Raw genomic sequence first — 24,708 nt, 5'->3', positions numbered from 1 at the left:
GTCGTCATGATGTGCAAATACAACGGCTGGGTACGCCCGACCATCTACCAGGGCATGTGCAACATCATCACGCGCAAGATCGACACGGAGGTCTTCGCGGCCTGCCGTAGATACGGGCTCGGCATTGTCACGTACAACTCCGTCGGCGGGGGGTTCTTCTCCGGCAAGATCAAGCAGGGCGTCACTCCGGAAGACGGCCGCTTCTCCGACTTGACCAAGGCGGGCCCACGGTATCGCAAGCGGTACTACCGCGATGGTGTGTTCCAGGCACTGCGGCTTGTGGAGGGCTTCTTGCCACGGTATCGCAAGCGGTACTACCGCGATGGTGTGTTCCAGGCACTGCGGCTTGTGGAGGGCGTCGCGGAGAAGCACGGCCTGGGTATGATTGAGACGGCTCTGCGGTGGCTAGTGCACCATTCGGAACTTCGCGTCGTGGATGGCAATGACGGCGTCCTTGTTGGCGCTGCGAGCGTGGCACAGCTCAAGAGTAACCTGGACTGTCTTGAGAAAGGTCTCCTGCCAGAGGAGTCGTTGAAGCGGCGGAGCAGGCGTGGCAGATTGCCAAGGGCGACTCGGCGGACTATTGGTATGGCGATCTTGCGTTTACGTATGACACGATTGACGCGCTCTTTGGGGCCGGGTTCAAAGTAATGAGCCGAGGTGAGTCGTCGGCTGTCGATTTCATATCCTTCCAGTCGATGATGGTGGTGATGGTGCTCTTCTCAAAAAATGTTTCTCAGTCCGGGAGTTTTCTTCTTGTGTAATGAACGCGCGTCGTATTTCACGATATGTACAATGCTCCTACGCGTGTATTTGCCGAGTTCTACCACCTGTTAGATTATCATGATAGTAATACCGGTTTGAGCTTTGGATATCTCTCAGGAGAAGACGGCTCTCTGGGACACAAGGTTCCGGTTACCAGCGTAAAAAAAAAAAAAAAAAAAACAGTCACGTCGTGTCCCTCAAAACTCCAACATGCACGACAAACCCGTCCCTCTCCAACGCGCCCAACAACTCTCCCTTCACCCTCCAAACATTGAACTTGTCCATAAACGCACTCAACCACAATCTAAAAACTTCGTCATTCCTCAGCTGCTGTGCAATGACGCACAGGCACGCCGCCCCATCCCCGCCGTCGTCCACCTCCCTTCTCCTCAGGGCACATACATCCACGCACGTCTGTACAAACGGCTCCACCAGCGCATAATTGAACACACAGTCCGTCGCGAGCACAAGGTCGAACGACGCAGCAGGCGCTGCGAGTGACGGCGTCACCTCATCCTGCTCCCAGTCCAAAGGCCGAAAGAGCACATCCCCTGTCTGCAGAGGTTTGGCTTTGGATTTCGGCTTTCTGACGGGCATCGAATTCGCAGACAGGTTCTGCGCCACGAGTTTCTGCACATAGTCCTGGTCTGAAAGGACGTAGTGTGATATTCTCTGGGCCATGGCAAAGGCGTTGAGCGGTGAGATGCCACATCCTAGTTCGAGGACGGTGGATGACGACGTGAGGATGCCGCTCGTGAAGAGGGGGTTTGTCGGCGACGAGAGCCATTCGGCAAATAGAGGCGTGACTTTCCACAGCACTGTGCTTGTTAGTGTATTTGCCATGAGTGGGCACGACGCAATATCACGGAGAGGTGGCTGCGACTCGGGGAGACGTACCAGCGCCCGTTGTGCCCCGGGTCCTCGTGGATCCCAGCACCGTTGGGCTCTGATATATAGTCAAGTCTCTGTCGGCGAGAGTGATGTCGAGACTTGTGGCTTTGGGATCGATGAAGCCCAGGTTTTGGGAGGGTATGGCATTCGAGAATAAGAGGAATGTTTCTGGGTGGACGGGGGCTTGGGGTTAGCTGAAGCCTGGGAGGGGGACTGGAGACCAACCTTCGTCTGCGTCTTCGATTTCCTCCTCAAGGAAGGGGAGGAGGTCCTCGAAGGGCATCGTGGCATGTCCTAAGGTTGTCGCTGAGACATGTCGTCAGGTCAAGGTGTGGCTTGCGAGAATCATTCACGAGGTCAGGTTAACTCGTTCGGTCAAGTCAAGCGCCCCACCGCACCAGAATTGCTGATTGATAACAAGAGAAAGGCCCTTACAGTGAGGATGAAGTTGTGTCATGTTGGCAAAAAGATGCTCCGGAATTTGTCTATACTTTCACTTGACTGTGAGTGCACATTGAGCAATGCCGATTCACGCCCTTGGGTAATCGACAACACATATGGTCCTAGCGTTATTCATATCAAGACATGGTACGGTTGTTCATAATAATAAAAAGGAAATGATGCGTGGCATCTGACATCTTCTGTGCTTCCAATGCATCCATGCAATCGTGTACCCCGTGCTTTCCATACACCGTTTTGCTCCGACTCTCGCCAACTACACTAACCCGTCGTACAAGGACAAGGCTGACACAATTGTCTCATCGCGTTTGCTGCCCTCCTTGAATTCTTGCATATCCAAAGACCCGTTCTCGTCCTTGTCCATCATGCGGAAAATCTTGCGTACGCGCTTCTCTGGGGTATCTTCGTCTTCGGGCAGTTTGACCATGGAGCCGACCTAAATGTTGTCAGAAAGGCATATTTACGCCAGCAGCGTGCGTTGTCAACATTACCATCTTGTAGATTGCCTCTACGATTTGAAGCATCTCGTCGTAGCTAATCTTGCCGTCGCCGTCTATGTCATATAGCTGGAATGCCCAATCCAGTTTGTCTTCCATCTTTCCTCGGCTGGTAACACTCAAGGCACAGATGAACTCTTTGAAGTCAATGCTCCCAGACTTATCGCTATCGAAAACGTTGAAGACGTAGTCGGCAAATGAGGTTGGGTCGCCGAATGGGAAGAATTGCCGGTAAATCTTCTGGAACTCCTCCTTGCTCAGCATGCCCGAGGGGCAGTCCTTGAGGAAGCCTGGGTCTGGTATTAGTGATGTGTCTCATTCTAGCCGGTCATGTCTCATGTTCGGCAGGTAGACGCGCCGATGGTTGTGCATAACGTGGCACGCAGCTGCGGTATCAAGGTTTAGGTGTCGCGGGGGAGGGGGAGGGGCAGTTCCGTCTGTACGCACCCTTGTACCACTGCTGAAGCTCCTTCTTGTCAAAGTGCGTCGATTTCTGAAGCTCGTTGAGCTGCTCCTGCGAGAGCTTCGACTGCCTGGAGGCCGGAGGACATGATTAGCTCGTGTGATGCACCAAGGGCGTATTGAGTGGGCAACGTTGATGGGTGGATGTTTCGGCATAAAAAGGGCGCATCTCCATGGCAAATAGAAACAGACGATTGCCGGGAAGTAGCTGGAGATGGCTTACGATTTCCCCATAGTTCTCTAGATCTGCGTCGCGTGGTGTATATGTTATTTGTCGTCGCTATACAAGTGGCGGGGTCGAGGAGCGACTGGCGCCGATAACTGCTGGCGCAACAGCAGACGATGTATGCCGTTGTTCGGTCGGAGGAAGCGACTCTTGGGAAGATGCGTCGAGATTTGTAGGCGGGTAGACTTGGCCAGGGCGAGGGTACGTTCGGCGTGAGCGAGGGGGAGAGAGAGCTGTCGGCTTAATCGGCGTGTTGGAATTCGGAAATCAGGGCGACGGCGCGGGGGAGGATGAACTGCAGCAGCGTTTGGGCGCGGTGAAGGAGGCCGAAGAGACGGTTGGTGTGGGGTGCAGACGACGTCGTGTAGGGGATATGTGAGGACGCTCTTTGCATGCGAATAGACAGTTGAAGAAGCGTAGAAACTGATCAGCGATGTGTAGGGGTGCCGAGGGCAGAGGTGAGTAAATCTAGGCGAGGGCGTTGAGTACTAAATAGGTATCAATCCATGTCGGAAAAGGGACTGGAAACATACAGCGAACGAGGGAGGGGGCAGGGGCCAAGCAGTGCTGGTAGCGAGTCGCACAGCGAACCAGGCACGAGTACCACCTCGCCGGTGCTGGCTCTGCCGCGGCTGGTGCATGGTGGAGACGGGGCCGGTGGGAGCCTGAAGTCTGGTCTGCATATGACCTCTTTGACTTCAAATGTTGTTTCTCAACTTCCAGATGCCCTCACGTGGTGGCAGCTCTGCGAGCCCGGCAGTTCGCCCACCACAGGTCGGCTCGTGCACAAGTGTTGTGCGCCTGTCTCGTTGCGTTTCGCATCCTGCACTTGGGTGTTTCAGCCTGTGAAACTCTCCAGTGATGATAGATCTCCATTTCTACGGAGTACCTGCCATGTCCGGCAAGCTAGCACAGCCTGCTTTGTACTACGGCGAATCAACCTGGTCGGTGAGAAGTGTACAAATCCAAGAGGCAGCCGGATATGGCCCGTGGCCGAGCTCGAGGCCGCCACGGAAGGGAGGAACCATAAGACCGCACCATGGACGTTTGCCGTCATGCAGCCCGATGATGCCTATCAAGCCCGCGCCTGAGCTGCATCTGCGTCCATGTCTGCATCTACAGCTCCAACTTGGTCCACATGCAACCAGACACATCTACCACATCCACGCGTCACGACCCGGCTCTCTTGTCGCCAGCATGTTCCTGTCTGTCTGCCGGAAAGCAAAGAGCCGCCCAAGATTGCCGAACGCACGCCGATCCGGCCGCAGATATCAAACCCCAAGATGGCAAACCATCATTGGCTTCGATTCCCCAACTCATCTCCACCCTCAAATCCCTATCTGGCGATGCACATGTGCATCGAATTTTGCACAGCCCCCTCATCGCGCTCAACCCACCCTTCGCGAACATGGGCTCAGCCCAATCCGGTAGGTCCAGAGAACATGTCGCTGGCAAGGCTAAGAGCAGACAATACTAAACAAATCTAGTATTGTCTACTCTTATTCTATTCTAGCAACAGCAAATACAAGGCATTAGTAGTTCATGCATGCCTTTAAAAGGCAGCGTATAGCCCTAGTCTCGCTCAAGTCTTGATATGGATTATTACACCATGAACGACATCACGGCTCCAGCAAAACCAACTCCACATCTAAGCAAATGGCAGTTCCTTTGTCATCGACGACAAAACACATCCCGCAAACCTCCACCACGCCCCATATTTCCTCAACCACAAAGGATTCATAACGACGCCTACAAGCCACGGAATCGGCGGGAATTGCGCCCAGATCCCATCCGTAGACGTCTTGTCGTAGAAGATAATCACCAACGGCGCGAGTTTCGTCTACAACACCGTTTGGCACTTCCACAGCACCAAATATCAGGTCAAAGATGAAAGGGGGAAAAGAACTCACTCTATTCTCCGCTCGCCATATTCTTTCTCATCATAGCCCCCATCTTGCCTCCAAACCAAGCCACCCAATCACACTTGTCCTCGTACATGACCAGACCAACAAACAAATCAATCTCATTATGCAAATGAGTCTCTAAAGCAGGCATAAAACCATCCGTAATGTCCTGTAATCCTCCTCGCCGTCGTGCTGGCCCTCCAGCATCAGCGCCCATTGGTACGAAAATTTAGCAAAGTCGGCCTTGTCCCAGATCGTACCATCGGTAAACACATTGACGGCTTGGTTGTAGACTGCATTGGCGCTGCGGAGGATACAGTTGTGGAATTTGAATATGGATGCAGCTAGGTATATGAAGTCGGTGAGCCTCTTCCCCTTTTATGGCCCCGTGGTCAGTATTTACTTCGCCACACTTGCGATGAATGGCGGTATATCTCGTCTCCGCGACTTGGAGTGGATGAGTCTACATGATCCGTCGACCCAAGGTTTCACGTTGCTTCCCATTCCTGTCTATTTTGCAGTGGCAATACCTTGACGAGAAGTCATTCAGTTAGAGTTCCGATAGTTCAGCTAAATAAGCTTATTTAAATGCTCGAAGCCTCCACGGCTGGCCGAATCCCAAGCCATATCAGCCGCAACAACACGCACTCGTCCACGCACTTCGGATCACTTTCAATGCCGAATCGGCCAATTTCGTTCATTCGACAACACAATTCGTTTCGCAGGCCAAAGACAGAATCCAGCCAGCCGGCCAAGCAAGCCGTCATGCTGGTCCTAGGGCTGAGTCTGTTAGGCATTCGAACACGGGAAACTTGCTCAACGGGGTTTGCTCCAATCATGTGATTGGACGACTCGTTCTTGGTTAAATACAACCCGTCCGTGGGTGATAACGAAGAGTACGCACCGGCGCCGGTGAGCTCCGTCTACCGACATCAAAGTTCCGGGCTGTGATGAATCAACAGTGACGATGGCCGAACAGCCACCAAGCATGCTCAGCAGGTTCATACGTAAGTATTCCATTCAGCCGAGCTAATGCAACAATTGATGTGCGCCATACACATGCCCAGTCAATCATCATGATACCTAACCCAGCCACCCACCAATTACTCCCAGCCAAGAGAAGGCCGAACGTAAAACGAACAAGTCCCGCTATATGTTGCATCTTCAGCGTGAACGCCGTGGCTCCTTTGCACTGAACATCTATTATGATCCAAACAGAGACGAAAACACAGAACACTGATACTGCCGTAGCTCGTCTCAGTTATCCAACCACAGCCTTCATGCTCAAGCTCTCCAAGAAAGCGCCCAGATCCTCCTTCCTGACTTCCACGGCGCAATGCTCAAAGCTGTCAATACGCACCCGCGCATTTGTCTCCGATACCACCTCCTGGAACGCACTGCCAAATTTGTTGAGGCCGTAGCCCTTGTCGGGTTCAGCGTCGTCGTCCTCCGAGTCTTCGTCCAGATCAGAGTCGGAAGCCTCAGACTCTGTTTCCAGTTCTTCTTCATCGTCCTCCCCTTGACCGGCTGCGCGCCTTGCCGCGCGCTTCTCCTCCCTAATCTTCTCCTTTGCCAACCGTGCGGCTTCCTTCCTCTTGGCCTTGGCCTCCCTTTCCGCTCGCCGCTTTTTTGCTGCCTCGCGATTGAGGAATGTCGTGTCTGGCCCACCGCCTCCCCCCGTGCCAACTACAATGTAAACACTGCGCTTCTCGATTAGACTAGCTACCACAAGTGGTGTTCCTCGTCCACCATGAGAAAGTTTTCCATGAGCTTCTCGCTCCTGCTCTGCGAGCGCTTCTCCTATCCACAAGGATAGCTTCGTTAGAGCAGCTGGATGTGTGAACAGGGCAACGTCTGGGCCGTCCTTCACAACGCACATCCGGAATGCCCGCAGGTGTTTGATCTGTTTCTTGTTAATGAGTGAGGTCCCCGTTCGATATATAGCGCGGTGCAAGAATTGTGCTCTAGGAAGGCCTGCTTTGAGAGAGTCAATGCTGTTGGCCGTATGTCAGCGAATGTCAGGACCGAAAAGGAGGGTTGGCTGAGGGGAAATATACTCTTCCAATGCGTCGTAGGCTTCCCAGAACCGTCCAACCCATTCTTCCGCTTGCGCAGCGAATTCTATTTCGTCCTCCGCATCATGGGTAAGTTGACTAGTTGGCATGGCGACTTCCGACGTTTGCGCATGTTTACCGACTTCCAGCAGGGCACCAATGACAACGCCAACGTCTTGAGCGCTGAGCGTTGCTCTCCAGCCCCAGCTTCGTACAAATCCCCATCCGTCCTTCGCACCAGCCCGGTCCTTGTCATCAGTATCTACCGCCGGTACCATCTCGTCTAGGTTATATAGCGAGCCGTATTTTAGGAGTTTTGCCCGCAGCTCGCGCTTCAGCATCATGTCCATGTGCGTGTAGCTTTGTTTACATTGTGCCAAGCTCACACCCATCTTGGCCAGTAGTTTGTGGAGTCGTTTGATTCCCGTCTCGCTCCAGGTTTTGAGACGGGAAAATAGATATGGCGAATGTAGCATGCTATCGTACAGACTCCAATGTCGGATAAGGAGGAATCTAGGCTCAGGGGAAAGCCGGATACCAGTGTCTTCAGGATTTCTAGCTGTTGTTGGAATCACACCAACGTTCTCTGGCGCGACCCGACCGTTGGTAACTTCAGGGGGATTCAGGCGTCTGACTTCGTCTCGGAGCAGTTGGCGTAATCTTGCTCCTCGAACACCCATCCAGCCCGACGGTCTGCTGCTGTCATTGGAGCGTATAGGCGCCGCGGTGCCAGCAGATGACCGGCCATAAAGCTCCATAGATGTAACCCCAACAATGGTCAGCCAGAGGAGATCATTGTCCTCTCTCCCCAACTCCGACGCCAGCGAGTACATCATTGATGAAATAGGTTCTGCAAACGACGAGCCCATCCGATAATAGTTGTGAAGAACAGCCTCTTTTTCCTGGCGCAGTCGCAACAGGCGTCTTCGTAAAGCTCGTGCGGATGGCGGTGGAGGCTCTTGTGCGGCGGAAGGCGGCTCAATGGCATCGCTCGATAGTCCGGCTTCGGGGTCGCGTACGGAAACAAGCCCTCTACGCGTAGGTCGACGCGGTGAATCAGCTATTGGACTCGACTATCTTGTGTTAGTTCATGGTCAAGGTGGCATGCTCAATTGTACCCTACAGAGTTGCTTCGTCGCCGTTGATGTGGTCTGTCCTCATCGTCACTCAACTCATCTTCATGGCCATCCGACCAGCTCTTCCTTTTCTGTCCGGCGCGTGGAAGTTCCAGATCCAAGCCATCGTCGTCCTCGTCATCGTCATCGTCGTCTGTGAGGCGTAGCGCCTCCTGGTCGTGATCGATATCTGGCATATCGACCAAGGCCAGATACGCGTCGCGTTCCTTTTCCATCGCTTCTTCGATATCACCATCATCAAATACCACAATTCCGCCTTTCCCAGAATTATATGCACGCCCAACTTGACCGCCGGATATACCAACCGGAGTACGTGACTGGTAAGAACTCTCCTCCTCAGAAGCAGCCTCTAGCGGAAAGCCACCAAAGACGTTGCCCAGATTCCATGGGCGGCGGGCATCAATGACCCAAACTTCCACCCCGCTGTACGGCGCCTCCTCGCCATCTTGCTCCAGACCAAGAAGCGGGCCTAGATCTACCATGCCTCCAACACCCAAGCATACCACTACACCTCCGCTGCCACCCTGGCTTTCCATCATAGGCATGACGAGCTCCTTTCCGGCTTTTTCGAGGTCGCTGTAGCCAGCAACGGGTTGAATCTTGTGCGGTATGTAGTCATGTTTGAGCAGACGGGTCAGGATGCGACAACCGCAGAGGGCATCCGGCTCGAGGGCTACGAGAATCAGGACTGGCGGTGACGTTGGGTGGCGAGTGGTTTGCAGGTGCGTGTAGAGCTTCGATATTAGCGACCGCGGCAGATACATGGCTGCAGAGTCTACACAGAGGTCGGAATCCGTGCGCTCGTGAAGGCATGAAGCATGGGAAGAGGTACCGGAGCTGCTGTAGCGATGAAAGTGTCAGTTGGGGTGGGTTGACGCGACCCGTATGGATGCGCGTTAAGTGCTGCTGCTTAACGGGTGCTGCAATGGCTTAATCGCTGTCAATATTGGGTCTAAAATGCGTATAAGAAGGTAAATTGCCGAGAAGAGGTCATGCCAGTCACTCAATTGCGCGTTTGGAGTGCAGGAATGAGGCTGTCGAGCACGCTGCACTGGCGCCAGTAGAAAATGGACTGAAAGTGTTTATGGAACTTGACGCGATGGAGGACGCCATGGACGCGCCTGCCACTTACAGCACGCGACTAGGCGTTAGTGGCGGGAAAGGCGGGGCCGACCCGGACGGCCAAGGATGTCGTTATGTGGGGCGAGGAGGTTTGGTGGCAGGAGACAGGAAGCGAGCAAGCCGGTAGGACCAAGAAACCGAGGCAAGGCAAGCGCGAGGGAAGCAACCAGTGACCAGACTTCCTCCGCCGCCGCCCTCTTAGTCACGACATGGAATCGCAAACCCATCCAACAACCACGTCTCAGCCACCGAGGTCTAATATACGAGGTAAGCAGCCTCTCAAGTCGTTAAAGCTTCGGTGCATCCGTTCTTACTTGGCGCCATGTTCCTGTTCAAGCCACTGCGCCCGCAGCCACGACTTTCCTTTGTCTAGTTGCTCAGTGCATCTCTGCGGTTGCGGCTTTAGAGACTGAAGAAGCAGTGTGACCAAAGCAAATAATATGGATAAGTTTTGACGCTCAATTTTCGCATGATTTGAGAAGAGCTACGCAACTGACTCAACCTGAAGCTTGACATCTTTAGGCCAGGCGGGAATGTGAAAGCACTGCAATTTAAGCACACACCGCGTGCAAGAATCATAGCAATAGCATTAGCAGACAGCGTATCGACCCAGAAACTGAAACGTTTTACAGCCTTTGATCCCGCTCATCACCCTACATAGACGATGGTTTATAGGACCAGGCCACCAACGCGGGATGGCCATTGGGCAGCAGATCAAAAGCATGCGGAAGCGCTTCGTAATTCGAGGTCTCTGTTTTCGCAACTCTAGCATTTTTAATCAAAGGGACATGCTGCCCATGTTGACACGGCATAGAACAATAGTTCCCTGCAAAGCCGTTTGTCCCCAACTAAGACATTGATTCAGTCCCGCATTTAGAACACTGCTAGCCCACAAAGGCACGGCCCAGCCAAGCTCATCCGTTCAATACACTTGCCGCGAATGGCCCGCGGACCAGAAATAAGGAACGTGGCCGAGTGTTGTGATATTTTTGGAAGACAAGAGCGCAGAGAGTAATGCGTGTTGCACAACGCCCAACACCAAGAATTGACATCAAGCTCGGCCGAGTGTACTTGGTAGGTCGATCAAAGAGACCTGTCGAATTCAGCTACCAGAAACGGTACAGCAGTGCGCCGTGTCATGTCCGCGTCTTATCGGCATCAACCGCGAGAACTCGTTTCGGTTCCACCTGTCAGTTTCAACAAGTGAGCAAGCAATCAACTCATGCACCAGATCACACAAGCTGCACGTCGTATGCAGTTGAAAAGTTGAAAAGTGACTGGCAAGCGGCCAACGAGCGCGGTCGGCTGGCGTCGTCTGCTTGATGCATTGGCTCGTCCGATGCCATGTCGTCGCAATAGTCTATCATTGACGAATGCCCGGCAAAATGATTCCCCATCTCGCCTCAGCCTGCTGTACATACAGTTGCACTGCGTGGCTGCATGTTGACTCGGCTCTCGGATGCTCATTCCTGTCTCCCCTGATCCACAGTCATCCCAGCTAGATGGAGACAACTTCAATTTGCTCAGCCATGTCTTACTGTGTAACTCGATTTTGGCACTATCCGTCGGCGACTAAGCGGCCGAGCCACTTAATATAGTTCCCAGACATGATATCTCTTTTTTTAGCATCCAGCACAACTATGCGCAAACCTCCAGGGTCTTGACAAGCCTGGATTGGATGTCGGGGTGCTTTTCAGTGTTTCATTGCACATCCTCGTCTTTCAGGCCGTCTTCCGGAATTGGGTCTGGAACCCCTGTTCAGAATCAACTCTCACTTCCCTCTACAATTTCCATTCCCCACATTGTCCCAGATTGCTGGGATCAACATCATCCCATGCAATCTCTCAGGCCCTTCCTCCCCTTCTGGTTGTTGACGAGAGCCCACTTGACGCTGGCTGGAGTAGGCCCAGAGTCCTGCCTTCTCAAGTTTGTGCCATCAAGCTCGCAAATATCATAATAACCCCTTGCGGCCTCGCAGTCAGCCATTGTGGCTAATGCCTGACTCGTCAGAAGTGATTGTACTTTTGTTGAACTCTGGCTGGTGATGACACCACCGAGTTCCGTGAACAATAATTCTCTGACTCGTCTATTGGTTCGGCTAATATATATTCAGACATGAATCGGCCGCATTCCTTTGACGACATTACCTCTGACTATGACGAATCCTTTGGTGTTTCCGAGTTTACATCAATACACACTGCCCATCTCATATACTCATACGAACATGGAAGGTAAGGGAAATGTGTGGTTCATCTCATAACTGAATAAGACTGCTCACAATGACCAAAGACGATACCAAGGCTTGGTGCAGAACCGCTACGGTATGCCCAATGATGAGGCTGAACAGATGAGAGAGGGCATCAAGCACAAGCTCTACACAGATTACATCCTAGATGGGAAACAGTTTTTGGCACCTGTACCAGACAATCCCCAAAAAATTGTTGATTTAGGGACTGGTGCAGGGTATTGGGCATTGGACGGTATACGCCGCCACCAGACGCTTTTCTCCCACCCCATTGCGGACATTACCGTGCTAACAGTGCACCGTATAGTCGCAGAGAAGTTTCCGAGTGCTCGCGTCATCGGCACGGATCTTTCTCCAATTTAACCGCAATGGGCCCCCCCAAACACCGAGTTCCGCGTCGAGGATCTGGACGATGAGCACCGCCCCTGGTCCAGCATTTATACCGGGGCAGATGCCATTCATACTCGGGCTTTGCTACCAACGCTCAGAAACCCAAAGCTGGTCTTGCGAAGAGCATTTGAGTACGCCAAGTGGCCTGTTGCTCGCAATTTTCAAAATCGAGCCTTGCTAACATGGTCACAGAAATTTGAAGCCGGGCGGATGGGTTGAGTGCCACGAAATCGTCAGCAGCGTCTTTTCGGAAGACGGTGCCGTGAATCGCGGACACCCACTGCACAAGATGTATGACTTGATCAATGGGTCGTTTTCCGAAGTATACGGATGGAATCTCCATATCGCGGCGCAGATACCCGACGTGCTCCGCGAGATTGGCTTTGTCAGCATCACACAAAGACAGAACAAGATACCCTTGGGGCGGTGGCACCACGATGCCAGGATGCGAGAAATGGGCATCTTCAACCAGATAATACACTCAGAGTGGTTGCCCAACATGCTCCTGAAGCATGAGGCGATGGGGATATCGGCGGACGAGGCTGAGAGCATTGGGCAGGAGATACTGGACGCGTTCAACGACCCCAATATCCGGTCGTACAACATTTGGGTAGACTGTTGGGCGCAGAAGCCCTCTGACAGGGTCGACGACAATTGACGACTATGCAAGGAGATGTGTTCATAAAGAGTCTGAAATACAAACTCGGCACACATGCACACACACATGTTTGAGAATACAAGCATCGGGGCGTTGACTGTTCGACAGACTGATCGAGTCGACTTGAAGCATTGGAGGGCATGGCGAAACTGAATTGGAGCGGAGTAATGTAATGATGAACACCATAATGTTTTATTGCAACCGAGTTTCATTCACAAGTGGTCCCGTATATACACAATGGACAGCTGAGAAGTGATTTGGTGTACACCAAGACGGCTAGTTTTATCCTTCCCGTGCCGATGCAAGCATTGCACCCTTCGGACTCCAGCACATCAAAACAAGATTGCAACCCAACAACTCCACGCTCCCATCTGATTAATGAGATTAATACATCCCCCCCGGCCCGGGTCCGCCCATCCTATTCATCCCGGGCCCGGGCCCAAACGGTCCAAAGTCATCAAAGCCCTGAAACCCATCCCCAAATGGCATACCCATCCCCGGCTGGAAGTTATTAACCAGATAACTCCAGTCCATATCTGACGCATCATGCGCCGGCGCGTCCCCAATACAGATGCTACTCGCGGCACTGCTTCCCAACGGCGGTCCCACGCTCGGCGGCGTCATGGTGACATGCGCATCCGGCGACGCGCCCTGGCCCGGGCGAGGCAAGTCGTACGGCTCCTGGTGTACTTGGGGCTCTGGTCGATTCTCCATCTTTGCCCTGCGTCGGACCTCGGCTCTTTCGCGGAGAACCGCGATGAATGCTGGCACGGGGGGCGACTCCTTGCCATTCGCCATGCATGCCTCGGCGTGCGCGTCCCACGCCTTGATAAAGTGTCGTCCAAAGGCGGTGTGCATCGGACTATGGAGGTTGTTCATCAGTCCGCGCAACGTGTGGTTCGCCGCGATGGCCCCCCAGGCGCGTTCGACCACGGGGCCGAAGCACCGCCGGCGAAGCTCCTGGATGAGGAACATGTACGCCGGGAAGGGGAAGTGGTGCGCTGTAAACCACTTGAACGGCTTGAGGGCGTCGGAGGAGTGGACGGAATTGTCGTACTCGACCATTTGCACAGACAGCAGGAACAGGTTGTCGCGCTCCATCTCGTTGAGGGGCTCGTCGGTGCCGTACATGCGCATGAGGTAGTTTATGACGCGCATCTTGGAGAGCGCCTGCCTCGTCATTGTGAGCGTGAAGAAGTGCAGGGGGATCTTGGGGTCGCAGTGCTGGAGGTACGTGCCCTCCATGTGGGCGCAGAAGCCCTCGAGGGTGTACGAGGGCAAATCCTGGCCCGCGATGCGGATCGTCGGCGCCGAGGAGGGCTGCTTGGGGCCTGCTGAAGGGGACGGGCTTGTTTTGTCCGGGTTGACTTTGGCGCTGTCGCGGTCCGAGTTGCTCACGACAGCCATGGCGAGCTCTAGCCGTGTCAGTGCGAAGAGCATCTCTGTTGGGCCGTTGTGCGGCGAGGGGAGCTCCTTGCCGTCGGCGTGGAGGTCCGAGTCGTTTACGTTGAGGGGGAGCTTGCAGTCGCCGCCGCTGGAGAGGCCGGTGATCGTCGAGCCCGTCATCTCGCCTATGCGGCGGTCGTAGCTGACAATGGTCCACCACAGGCGGCGGCGCTGCTCGACTTCGAAGGGCGGGAGACCGTAGCCGGCTGGGTCGCGGTGAAGGCCCATTCTTTGGGCTATGCGGACGGCTATGCCAATGAGACAGAAGACTTGGCGAGGGTCAACAAACCATCGGACGGCAAACTGCACCCGTCAGTATTCCGAGTCTGCTGAGTAGGCGACATGTTGCCTGGGAACAGTTGCGGAAAGAAAAATTCCGGGCCAGGCTGGAACGTACCAGGTATAACACATATGCCTGGAGGGAAAGAAAGTCATTGTATCTCATGAGCCCGGCGTTCAGCAATGCCTGCTGCAGGCCTTCGAAGAACTGCGCCAGCACTTCCTTCTTGGGACGGTTCAGCATCTTCTCTACATCCGCGTCGTCCAGTGAGGTGATGGCCATGCAGTAGATGCCAAACATGAGAGCCTCGAGGTTTTTCGGGGCGCTCTCCAGGTTGGAAGATGCCTGGATGATTTGGCTCTGGACGCTGGGGACGTGTGTGATTTTGAGAAGCGGGTTGACATTATCAATATAGAGCTGCCACAGCTGGAAGATGTGAATGGTAGAGGGGTGGTAGTGTGTGGTGGACTGCTGGCGGCCAGAAAAGACAAAGGGAAAGCCGTCATTGTTGGAGAACATTTTGTCAAAGGCACGGTGGATGGTGGATTCGTCGGCTTCATCGTCGGAGGAGTCGTGGAGGAGTTGTTCACTCGCCCGAAACTTTGGCTGTTAGTCTGTCGTCTTTCTCAGTGATGCTCGGGGACATGCTCTTTACTTCTCTGTGAAGGGAGAATATCGACCGCCCGGGCCTATCCACCGTCTGGTTAGCACATGTCCTCATATACGCGTGTGCCAAGACAGGACATGTCACGAACTTGTCAATGTGTGAAGTCGCAGAAGGCGACGAGCTCGCCGCGGGACTCGTCTTCAACCCCTCAAAGTCATTCTCCAGGTCCTCCAGGTCCTCGGGATGCGGACCATCGGCCCTGATGCTGTGCCCAATGGCATCAAACTTGACGCCGTGCTCTGCCAGCAAGGCCTCGTATTTCTTCAGTCTTCCCACCAGATCTTTCTCGTGCAGCCGCTTCTTCCGGCGCCTTGGCGGCTGCGGAGGAACCACCCTGCACTCCACACCGGCCTTGAGACAGTTCGCACACGGCTTGTTCTTGTCGCAGCGTACTTTGCGCTGCTGACAGAGCACACAGCTCGTCCCTCTAGTGAGTTTGGCGATTGACGGATCCGCGTGCTGCTGGAGATGCTGTGATTCCTGCTGTCCCTCGGGTGCCAGGTCAGGGCCAGCAGACCCGGACCCGGATCCGGTCCGCTCAAACGACATGGTGTGGACTTTATGCATTGTCCCGGACTCCGAAGATCTGGGCGGCAACGGAAGCCGCGTGATGGGAGAAGCGCGTGGTGGTAAGCCGTTGAGCCAAGCAATAAGGCTGAACCAGGTCTACAGCAAGCACGGGGTAGTGGAGCCGACAAACACCACCTTGCGGCCTTGGTTCAAGACAACGGCTAATAAGGGTAAACGAATGGCTAGCCAAAGAATGCGACAATGGCAGCAGGACAGAGTCGTAGGGCTGAGATCGGGTTGTTCTGCGAGGCTCGGCCACGGAGGGGGTCCAGATGTCTCCGACGCGGCAGCCACAAGGAATGGAGTCGTATGCGATACGGAGGATATTCGATGTGGAGAAGGAGAGCTGTACAGCAGGTATTCAGTGAAAGGGATACAAGCTCTCGAGGTTTTTTGTCAGACCCGTATGCTGATTTTATCGACTGTCGATGATGGAATGCTTGGGCTGTAAGTCAACTGAATTGCGTCGACTCCTGACGCCGCCTCACCAACGGAGGAAAAAGAGGAAGAAAAATCAATCTCAATACCTCAGGCTGCGTTTTCATCTGATCGTGGTAGGCAGTCTACGCCTCGTCATTTTTCGCGCTTAATCCCTCCGTCGACCTGGAGCGGTTGTACGTTGAGCGAGATTGGGACGAGGTGCGTCTGGCGACGCTCGGGTAAAGAGGGGTGTGTCTCGGTCCCGAACATGACTGGTGAGGCCGAAAGGGGTCTAGCGTGGCTGTCGGGCAACTCGACAGGGGTCCCGCGCCCGAAACTCCAAATTCTTGGAATCAGCATCTTTGGATCGTAGGGTGAGTTTGATGGACAATCTTTGGTGATGACTGTCATGGCGGAATGACGGATCCATCACGCGGCCGCGTGCTCTGCGGACGGCCCGAGCCAGACGTCTACTGCGACTCTTGTACCCGAGCTTCTATGTCGGCCTGCGCATCATGAACGGATAAATAATCAGCATTCTTCGCGCCTCCATGTTCCCAAGATGAATCGTTACGGCTGCTCCCTTCTTCTGTATACATTCCAGTCTCCATATACTGCGAGTTGCGGCCTATTAATGAAGCCAGGTTGACTAGTCCGTACATCAGCGACAGTCCTACCCAGTGCTACACATCGCCATGTCGGTACCTGACGAAAAGGCCAGCGGCCGTGAGCAGGAAAAGTCCGCGACGCTGCCAACGTCGACCAAGGAAGCTGAACCTCGGGACTCGACTACTGAACCAGATGTCGAAAATCCTCGGGCCCGGCGCCCAGGGTACGACCCTGAGGCCGAAAAGAACTACCAGCCCAAGACTCTCAAATTCTGGCTCGTCGTCTTGTCCGTCTTCGTGTCCATGTTTCTCGTAGCTTTAGACCGTACCATTCTGGCGACTGCAGTCCCCCGCATCACCGACGACTTCAAGAGTCTGGGGGACATTGGGTGGTACGCCTCAGCGTATATGCTGACCACAGCGGCATGCCAGCTGCTCTTTGGGCGGATATACAAGTTCTATAGCACGCGGCGGACGTTCCTCGCCACCATTGTCATCTTCGAAGTCGGCTCTGCCTTGTGCGGTGCGGCACCCAACTCTCCGGCCTTCATTGTCGGCCGCGCCATCGCCGGCGTGGGCGCGGCGGGCATCTGGACGGGCTCCATGATGGCCATCATCCCCATGGTGCCTCTTCACAAACGGCCCATGTTCCAGGGCGTTTTCGGCATGGTATTCGGCATCTCCTCCGTCGTGGGACCTCTGATCGGCGGTGCCTTTACGGAGCGAGCAACTTGGCGATGGTGCTTTTACTTGAACCTGCCCGTCGGCGCGGTGGCTTTCGCAATGCTGTTCCTGTTCATGCACCCTGCCGATCCCAAGCATGAGCCGGCAACCGTCAAGCAGCAGCTTGTTCGTCTTGATCCTCTGGGGACATTCTTCTTTGTGCCCTCTGTGGTCTGTCTGCTGCTGGCGCTGCAGTGGGGTGGCTCGACGTATGCTTGGAATAGCTGGCGCATTATTTTGCTGTTTGCCATGTTTGGCCTGGCGGCACTTGCGTTTGCAGCGGTGCAGATCAGGATGCCGGAGACGGCAGCGTTGCCCGTGAGACTCGTCAAGCAGAGGACAGTGTTGGCTGGCACGTTTTATATGCTCTTCCTAGCTGGCGGGATGATGTTGGTGGTTTATTACCTGCCGCTATGGTGTGAGTTTTGTCTCCTACAAAGAGGTCCTCCATCCCGACGCCCGTCATGTCCTAACAAATTTTTCTCATAGTCCAAGCAACAAAGGGTGTCGATCCAGTGAAGTCGGGCATCTACACCATCCCCCTGGTTCTGAGCCTCGTCGTCGCATCCCTCGTTTCCGGTGCAGGAACGCAGAGAATCGGCTACTACACACCTTTCATGATAACGAGTCCCTGCATCGCTGCCGTTGGCGAAGGGCTTCTCACGACATTCGCCCCCGAGACTGGGTCGAACCACTGGATCGGTTTCCAGTTCCTCACTGGTTTCGGCGTCGGCCTGGGGATGCAATCTGTTGGTCTGGCAGTGCAAGCCACGCTCCCCCGGGAGGACGTTTCCACTGGCATTGCAATCACTTTTTTTGCTCAGCAGCTTGGCGGTGCCATCTTCGTGTCTGTCGGCCAGACTATTCTATCTACTTTGCTCGTGCAGCAGTTGAGCGGCCTGCCTGGGCTCGATCCCATGTCTATTGTCAAGACGGGCGCCACCGAGTTACGACACGTTGTGCCCTCGCAGTTCTTCGGCAGAGTCATTGACGCCTACAACTTTGCGATAACGCGCATCTTCTACTGCGCCCTGGCGCTGGCGCTGGCGCAGCTGGTTTCTGCCTTGTTCGTTGAGTGGCGGAGTATTAAGAAACCAAAGGATGGGAAAGATGCCAAGACTGTTGCTCAACAGGAGGGACTCGGCGAAGAAACTTGACGCCTGATGTGAGAGTCGGTGACTAGGGGCTTTTGGGGGGGATTCGATGTTTACTTTTAAAACAGAATAGCATTTGGGGTGCGGACATGGCACGGCTGGGTATCTGTGTTTTCTTGTATACTACAATAACGAGGTTCATCTCCAATCGGTCTGGCGAGTTTTAGAAGCAGCACTGCGAGTATAGAAAAGAAGCGCCCCTCCGTTTTTAAATAAGGCCAAAATATATTCATCATTTACACACAGCTACCAGGTTTTTTTTTTTTTTTTTTTAGTGGAAAATTGCCTCAAATCACCATGTGCTTGCGTCGGGCAGCCATAGGCGCATCCCACCCTATATGATCTTGGAGCAATTTGCAGTCTTTCACGCCTTGATATCAGTCAAGGATGCCGCGTCTTACACATGCGTCTAGTAGCGACCTATAACAGTTTCCCGTATACTTTTACAAGGAACTGATCGGTTCCAGACGCCCGGACTGACTGCTCATCGGCTGAAAGAAATACGCATAATTCATCCTAGCTACGCCATGGCGTTGGATAAGGCGCCATCGGCTGCGGTACGTCAGTATTGGGACTCGATCCTTTACACAACTGGTGGTTCAACAGAACAGTAAAATCTTTCCATTCAATCGCCTCATCAATCCGTCAACGACATCTGGGACTCATTGAAGAGTTGCACCGCGGTGGTGCTATAAACTGTTTCTACGGGATTAACGTCTAGTTCGAATTATCTACAAACTCGACATGGGAGGAATGAATCATCGCTGTGCGCACGTCTTGCCACTGGTACTTCAGCTCGACTGCTTCGCCTCTTCCGTGGTTGCAGGTTGACAAACGAACGCGCAGTGGCAGTTCTGCGAGCCTTGTCGTGTCTCTTGCATCCGTTTCAGGTCACTCCAGTCTCCATCATCATCGTCATCGTGTCTGGTCGGCGTCTTGTCCACAATCTGCTATGGGCAGGGGCGTTTCGCCGTCAGGGGTCGCAGCATTCACTGGCATGCCTCGGCAGGCCGCTATGCACGCCGATTCGCCGCTCGACAACATTGAACCGTCACAATAACATTACGGCGGATTCAAGCTCCCACATGTGCAGCCAGATCCGCAATCCCCCTGACCAGCGGCGCAATCAAAGTGGTGTCGCTCGGGCGAGATCCGGCGCCCTCGTCCCATTGAGCCAGCCCCCCTGCGCGCGGGAGGAACACCGGCGACCCGCAAGGAATATCTTGACTTGTCTCTCATGGCATACTGAGGTGGTATTGTCATGTTGTATTAAATGAGCCGTGACCCCGGCGGCACCACAAGCGCGCCGTCGTCAAAGTCCTCTTCGGCTCTTGGTCCGTTGGCATCAAAGTCCCGTCCGTCGCTGCCCACAAAAACGCAAGATACCAGAGTCTGTGAGGTTCCATTGTCATTGTCATTGTCGCTTCTAGAGGTGTGGTGGTTGGTTGTTTCTGCAAGGCCCGACGACGAAGAGCACAGCTTCGGAGGACAGCGCCTTGATTGATGTCATGATGTTCGCCCTTGGAGATGCGACAAGCTGAGCGCCGCAATTAGGTCCCGAGTTTGGATTTTTTTTTCTCATATGAACGAGACACGGCTGGGAATATTTGAGTGGCGGGCATCAGTAGCGGACTATCTGCTCGAATCGTGGTCCAGTCTGACATAAAAGTTCACAAGCAACACCTGTCCACATGTCGTATCCGTGCAATGTTTGGCAGAAAAAGATGCTGAAAAGCCTCCCCTCTTTGAGCAGAGTACTAGTATCCCAGTAATGTACTCCGCAGGATTAGTCCTCGATGATTGGGCAGCGGCGTTGTGCGTCAGTCAATCCAACTTGGCCTATACAATTACCCGTCACGATTTCTCAAGACTACCCATGGGATATGAGGTGAAATATTCAGAACGCTTAGCTTGGAACTAGGAAATACATCAAACATTCAGCCATGCAGGCCTGTCCCTGCAGTGACTATCGTTCCGGCTCTTTTCCAAGTCACTCTTGCTCGAGCTACTTGTCGCTTCCTCCCGTCTGTCGACCAGCTCCAGCTCCATGGACTCTTTGCGATTCCACCTGGGACCCCGTGAATCGCGAGAGGAGGCGGCTCCAGTAATCACTACTTGATGATTGCCACTGACAAACGACTTTGATCGGCTAGGAGCGGTCCTCGCCGAGGCGCCATTCGCACCACCCGTAGGCTGCCGGCTCTCGGAACCATACTGCGTCATCCCCGACATGCTGTTGAAAATGCGAAGTTTGCGCATCAGCGGTTTCAGCGTAGCCAGGTTCGAGGCCGTCAGGGCAACGCCAATCTCCACGGTGCTCCAGATGCCCAGGTCGGTAAACGTGTACAGGTAGTCTGGGCTATTCAGAATGCCATCCGCGTACGGTATTCGCACAATGGTTGCAATGGAGGCTCTGCAAAGCGCGTTAGCAAGTGGCGGGCCATGACTGCACCAAGAAACGGGGAGACCAACGTTGACCCGAGGCAGAGCAGTGCAATAATGGAAACCTTGACTTGCGGCTCGATCTGCGACTTCCACACCAGAGAGGCGGGCAGAGCCGGCAGCACCCAGTCGGCGATAATATTGAGCACAGCAGCAATGTACGTCGTGACTGTTGCAAAGGCGGTCGCGTTGCATGTCCCGGTTGCCGGGACGGGGTTGTATCGCGTCCACTGATACTGCACCGGCTGGCAGGCGAAGAAGGCGAAGAAGAAGAACATGATGCCAAAGATGGTGACAGAAGCCAGGATGGTCCAGATTGTGATTTGTCGCCAGCGCCTGTGCGGACAGATGCGCAGAAGAAACAAGCCCAGGATCCATTTCGTCAACAGCGATATCACGATGTAAAACAGCGACGCGAGCCATCTGTACAGAATCGCCGTCGGCCGATCCTCCGGCGGCACATCGACATTGTGTTTGCCCAGTCCATACGCAACTCCGAGAATGCCCACCGTCGTGTACGCCGTGTAAAGCAACTGCGAGGCCTGATTAATGCGTGGTGTTCCCCCCCTTCCCCCCCCTTTCCACCAAGATTTGTTTTGCCTTTTCTTACCAATGCAACGACCGTCAGGTAGTCTTCGGCGAAAAATCGTTTGATAATAACGCCGTGGGTGTAGAACCGCAGGGCACCGCTTATTATGGAGGTGACGAAGAGGGCCACAATGACTCCCATCATCTGAGGGCCTCGGTCGTCGGCCATGGCGGGCGTGGCGATGGTGAGGATTCCAGATGAACGTTTCCGGCAATTGTCACTCAGCCCCCCCCGAGGATGAGAAACTAGACATGATTCGGGTAAGAAGGTAAGGAAAAAGAAAGAAAAACTAGTCCGTCGCAGGATTCAAAATCAGGGAGGGCGGGATAACAGCGTATAGTATTGAATTGGCTTCCATGCATCCTTCTCTTGGCGCATACACTCCACTTGTCCCGACCGAGTCCCCTTCACTTTAAAATAAAGCGCCCCATTATGAAGAGCGGCAGATGACGGGTTTCCCACATGGCTCAAACTGGATACCCATGGGAGCGGAACGCGACGGCTGCGGCGGCAGTTTATCACAGGATGCTTGCCCGCGCAAACCAGGAAGCAAACCGAGTCCCCTCACCACCTTTTGACAAGGACAATTCCCGGCGGGGCACATGGGACGCAAAGTGCTTGATCAAGGAACAGAACCGGGACATTTCCAACTTGTGAAAAGGACCGACTAATCTATTCTGTCCGAGGCTGAAGGCAGTGGGTCGCATCGAAGGTCCTTCGAAGGCGAGCAAAGTCCAAGGGGAACCGTCACAGACTCACAGGAACACCCGTTCAACCGCTCAAGCCTTGGTGGTTGACAGCGAGTCACTAACCTTGTTCCAGGGTTCCAGAACCCGTGTTGAAGATCCCTTGGTTCCAGAATCCAGACTATGGATCTGCCTCCACATCCACGCGAGCTCCTGATTCAGTCGTTTACCGAGGTTTCCACACATGTCAAACCAATACGTCTAGTCGAGGTGGCGACCTTTCTACTTAATAAGAACCACACATGCCCAAAAGATGAAAAAATCCGACTCTGCCATGCCGCTTGGTTTGTCTTGCGAAGCCTGACATCGCGTGCACTTGCGCCGGAGCCGTGGCAAAGCTTGCCCCGTGTATCACGAGTCGCAAGAGCTGCCGCCGAATTTGAGCCCAGGCATGGCTGGACGACGGTGCCTTCATATTCTCAACGGCTGCAGAGCGCCCATTCGATCCCAGGAACGTGGAAAGAACTGTGGAGACTGCAAGTTGTATGCTGGGATTCGGTTGACGACGGAGATGGTCTTGTTTCAGCTGAACCAGGCCGGATCCAGCTTCAAGCGGCATCAGTCGTCACAATATGGATAAACGCCACCGCAGCCAAGGCCATGTGGCTTCCTACTTTTTACCGAAGGGGAGTTTGATGCAGCAAAAGGGCGTGGTGAACCATGATGAACCGCATTTCCGTTGGCGCAAGTCTAGCTGTGTGGATCATGATTGAGTGCCATGGGTGCGAATTCTGGCCGAATCAAACCGGCAATATCAAAAGGGCCCGTTGCTTCCGCGGATAACAGAAAGGGTTTCCCCTAGGACTCACGCGCGGAGCTAATAAGACCGGGCTGGTGCGAGTTTCTTAAGCTTCTGTTGTGTTTCCAATCTATAGCTCCCGACAAGTCTAGGAAGTACGCACATGGATAATGGATAATGGGACGAGGTTGGGAGCAGTTCCTCAAGGTTCTGTCACGTTTCCTACCTGTAGTCCAACAAACAAGACCAATACCACTCCCGGGCTTCATGGTAGTATCTCCAAGTCCTGCGGTTGTTCGTTCTATATGGATCCGCATCAAGCAGAGCAAAGGCGGGATCCGAGGCGCTCTGCCGTTGGGCCAGCACACCGAGTTGTCGTCGAGCCCATCGTTTACGGGAGGGTTCCTGTCGTGCTCCCACGACGCAATGGTGAAGATGGGCCTGGTGGCCAAGGTCAACGACACGCAGTACTGTGTGGCGCCGTTTTCGTATCAGCTGGCGCGGCTTCTGTTGTCGCTGAGCGAGGACGCATTGAGCGAGCATCGATTTGGCGTCGAGCTTACCCGACGGCTCTGCCGGGCGTATGCCTTTCCACATGGAGCCAGCTCCGCGGTTTCCGGGGCCTAGGAGGAAGCGCACCAGCTGAGCATCGCCTCGTGTGCCTCTGTCGACAAGGTCGGGATCGCTTCAGGTACGCGGGCGGGTATTCGTCCATGTCAAACAGAGCTGATAAGCTAGTTTAAGACGATGGGTGCTCTTGCCGAGACAAGATGGTGGGGTGCTGGGTCTCCTGCCAGCCAGCTCCACTGTCAATGTCTGGCCGACCAGGAGCTTGTGGCGTAACCAGGCGCGCGCTTGGCCCCTCTTCTCCATTTGGTGGCGGAAGTGTGGCTGCCGCATCGAAGCACGGCAGCTTTTCCCATTTGGGATGCACAGATAACTAACTATTACGGAGCTGTAATGGTAACAGGCTTGCTCCCACGTTTGTTGGACTTGGGGAGCAGTGATTAATCTGTGGGGTTCATCTCGTCACCTTTCTTTCTGCTTCCTTCCTTGATCCTCTTGGGCTTTCTCCACGATCCCAGAGCATCGGTTGCTGATGTGATGATGTCAAACGCCTTTTTTGATATCGTCCGGCACGAGTTCCATGCGTAGACAGGGCGACAGCCACCAGTCAAGTCTCCCTGCGGATCCTCGTCTTTGCCGTAAAACGTAGCTGTACATTTAAATAGCGGTCGCAACAGCGTCTAAAGGGGGGATTTGTTTCTCTTAGCACAATACCATCCAAACCAAACTGAAGGACAGAGGAATTAAGTGTAAAAGGTCCACGGATACCTAATATGGGTAGCTTATCCGTGGGCTTTGGGTAGGTATAGGTAGGAAAAAAAAGACTTGAATATATTTATAGAGAAAATTAAGTTATTTATAATTATTTATGAATAATTTCAAGTAATTTAAAGTATTTATTTAATATTTACCTTTTTATTAAATATATAAAAATTTATTTATAAGTTA

General features: G+C 53.8%; 11 protein-coding genes across 14 annotated transcripts; 6 read left to right on the top strand and 5 right to left on the bottom strand.

The window, feature by feature from the left end:
• Positions 1-6: 6 nt before the first annotated feature.
• J3458_020684 (uncharacterized protein) lies at positions 7-651 on the top strand (the record flags this gene model as incomplete). Its single annotated transcript, XM_066122177.1, has 1 exon — positions 7-651. The coding sequence occupies one exon, from the start codon at positions 7-9 to the stop codon at positions 649-651; it is 645 nt and encodes a 214-aa protein (XP_065972804.1).
• A 297-nt stretch (positions 652-948) lies between these two features.
• RKM5_2 (Ribosomal protein lysine methyltransferase) lies at positions 949-1,939 on the bottom strand (the record flags this gene model as incomplete). Its single annotated transcript, XM_066122176.1, has 3 exons — positions 949-1,583; positions 1,663-1,824; positions 1,882-1,939. The coding sequence occupies 3 exons, from the start codon at positions 1,937-1,939 to the stop codon at positions 949-951; spliced, it is 855 nt and encodes a 284-aa protein (XP_065972803.1).
• Positions 1,940-2,247: 308 nt separating this feature from the next.
• Positions 2,248-3,878, bottom strand: ncs1_2 (Calcium-binding protein NCS-1; the record flags this gene model as incomplete). 2 transcript variants are annotated; one of them, XM_066122175.1, is made up of 3 exons in its annotated part: positions 3,060-3,808; positions 2,607-2,902; positions 2,372-2,551 (listed from the first exon to the last, which is right to left on the bottom strand). In XM_066122175.1, the coding sequence occupies exons 2-3, from the start codon at positions 2,874-2,876 to the stop codon at positions 2,372-2,374; spliced, it is 450 nt and encodes a 149-aa protein (XP_065972802.1). In that variant the 5' UTR covers positions 2,877-2,902; positions 3,060-3,808. The 2 variants fall into 2 exon arrangements, with proteins under 2 accessions (XP_065972801.1, XP_065972802.1); XM_066122174.1 differs by adding an exon at positions 3,834-3,878 and having other exon boundaries at positions 2,248-3,768.
• A 560-nt stretch (positions 3,879-4,438) lies between these two features.
• Positions 4,439-4,777, top strand: J3458_020681 (uncharacterized protein; the record flags this gene model as incomplete). The annotated part of the gene is made up of 1 exon (XM_066122173.1): positions 4,439-4,777. The coding sequence occupies one exon, from the start codon at positions 4,439-4,441 to the stop codon at positions 4,775-4,777; it is 339 nt and encodes a 112-aa protein (XP_065972800.1).
• A 1,438-nt stretch (positions 4,778-6,215) lies between these two features.
• On the bottom strand, positions 6,216-9,472 carry CDC45_2 (DNA replication initiation factor cdc45). 2 transcript variants are annotated; one of them, XM_007817284.2, is made up of 3 exons: positions 8,382-9,472; positions 7,262-8,331; positions 6,216-7,198 (listed from the first exon to the last, which is right to left on the bottom strand). In XM_007817284.2, exons 1-3 carry the CDS (start codon positions 9,156-9,158, stop codon positions 6,466-6,468), a joined length of 2,580 nt encoding a protein of 859 aa, XP_007815475.2. In that variant the 5' UTR covers positions 9,159-9,472; the 3' UTR covers positions 6,216-6,465. The 2 variants fall into 2 exon arrangements, with proteins under 2 accessions (XP_007815475.2, XP_065972799.1); XM_066122172.1 differs by having other exon boundaries at positions 6,233-8,331.
• A 2,159-nt stretch (positions 9,473-11,631) lies between these two features.
• Positions 11,632-12,124, top strand: J3458_020679 (uncharacterized protein; the record flags this gene model as incomplete). The annotated part of the gene is made up of 3 exons (XM_066122171.1): positions 11,632-11,747; positions 11,806-11,996; positions 12,069-12,124. The coding sequence occupies 3 exons, from the start codon at positions 11,632-11,634 to the stop codon at positions 12,122-12,124; spliced, it is 363 nt and encodes a 120-aa protein (XP_065972798.1).
• A 235-nt stretch (positions 12,125-12,359) lies between these two features.
• J3458_020677 (uncharacterized protein) lies at positions 12,360-16,368 on the bottom strand. 2 transcript variants are annotated; one of them, XM_066122169.1, is made up of 4 exons: positions 15,291-16,368; positions 15,191-15,224; positions 14,653-15,135; positions 12,360-14,558 (listed from the first exon to the last, which is right to left on the bottom strand). In XM_066122169.1, the coding sequence occupies exons 1-4, from the start codon at positions 15,767-15,769 to the stop codon at positions 13,194-13,196; spliced, it is 2,361 nt and encodes a 786-aa protein (XP_065972796.1). In that variant the 5' UTR covers positions 15,770-16,368; the 3' UTR covers positions 12,360-13,193. The 2 variants fall into 2 exon arrangements, with proteins under 2 accessions (XP_065972796.1, XP_065972795.1); XM_066122168.1 differs by having other exon boundaries at positions 14,653-15,224.
• J3458_020678 (uncharacterized protein) lies at positions 12,441-12,809 on the top strand (the record flags this gene model as incomplete). The annotated part of the gene is made up of 1 exon (XM_066122170.1): positions 12,441-12,809. One exon carries the CDS (start codon positions 12,441-12,443, stop codon positions 12,807-12,809), a length of 369 nt encoding a protein of 122 aa, XP_065972797.1.
• A 200-nt stretch (positions 16,369-16,568) lies between the features above and the next one.
• On the top strand, positions 16,569-18,917 carry J3458_020676 (uncharacterized protein). The gene is made up of 2 exons (XM_007817281.2): positions 16,569-17,941; positions 18,013-18,917. Exons 1-2 carry the CDS (start codon positions 16,888-16,890, stop codon positions 18,678-18,680), a joined length of 1,722 nt encoding a protein of 573 aa, XP_007815472.2. The 5' UTR covers positions 16,569-16,887; the 3' UTR covers positions 18,681-18,917.
• A 1,415-nt stretch (positions 18,918-20,332) lies between these two features.
• On the bottom strand, positions 20,333-22,061 carry J3458_020675 (uncharacterized protein). The gene is made up of 3 exons (XM_007817279.2): positions 21,730-22,061; positions 21,150-21,652; positions 20,333-21,090 (listed from the first exon to the last, which is right to left on the bottom strand). The coding sequence occupies exons 1-3, from the start codon at positions 21,874-21,876 to the stop codon at positions 20,607-20,609; spliced, it is 1,134 nt and encodes a 377-aa protein (XP_007815470.2). The 5' UTR covers positions 21,877-22,061; the 3' UTR covers positions 20,333-20,606.
• Positions 22,062-22,866: 805 nt separating this feature from the next.
• J3458_020674 (uncharacterized protein) lies at positions 22,867-23,909 on the top strand. The gene has a single exon (XM_066122167.1). It carries the CDS (start codon positions 23,371-23,373, stop codon positions 23,818-23,820), a length of 450 nt encoding a protein of 149 aa, XP_065972794.1. The 5' UTR covers positions 22,867-23,370; the 3' UTR covers positions 23,821-23,909.
• Positions 23,910-24,708: the final 799 nt, after the last annotated feature.

This window comes from Metarhizium acridum (genome assembly GCF_019434415.1).
Source record: "Metarhizium acridum strain ARSEF 324 chromosome Unknown scaffold_574, whole genome shotgun sequence".
NCBI lineage: Eukaryota > Fungi > Ascomycota > Sordariomycetes > Hypocreales > Clavicipitaceae > Metarhizium > Metarhizium acridum.
The sequence above is the reverse complement of the archived record's forward strand: the minus strand, read 5'-3'. Positions and strand labels throughout refer to the sequence as shown.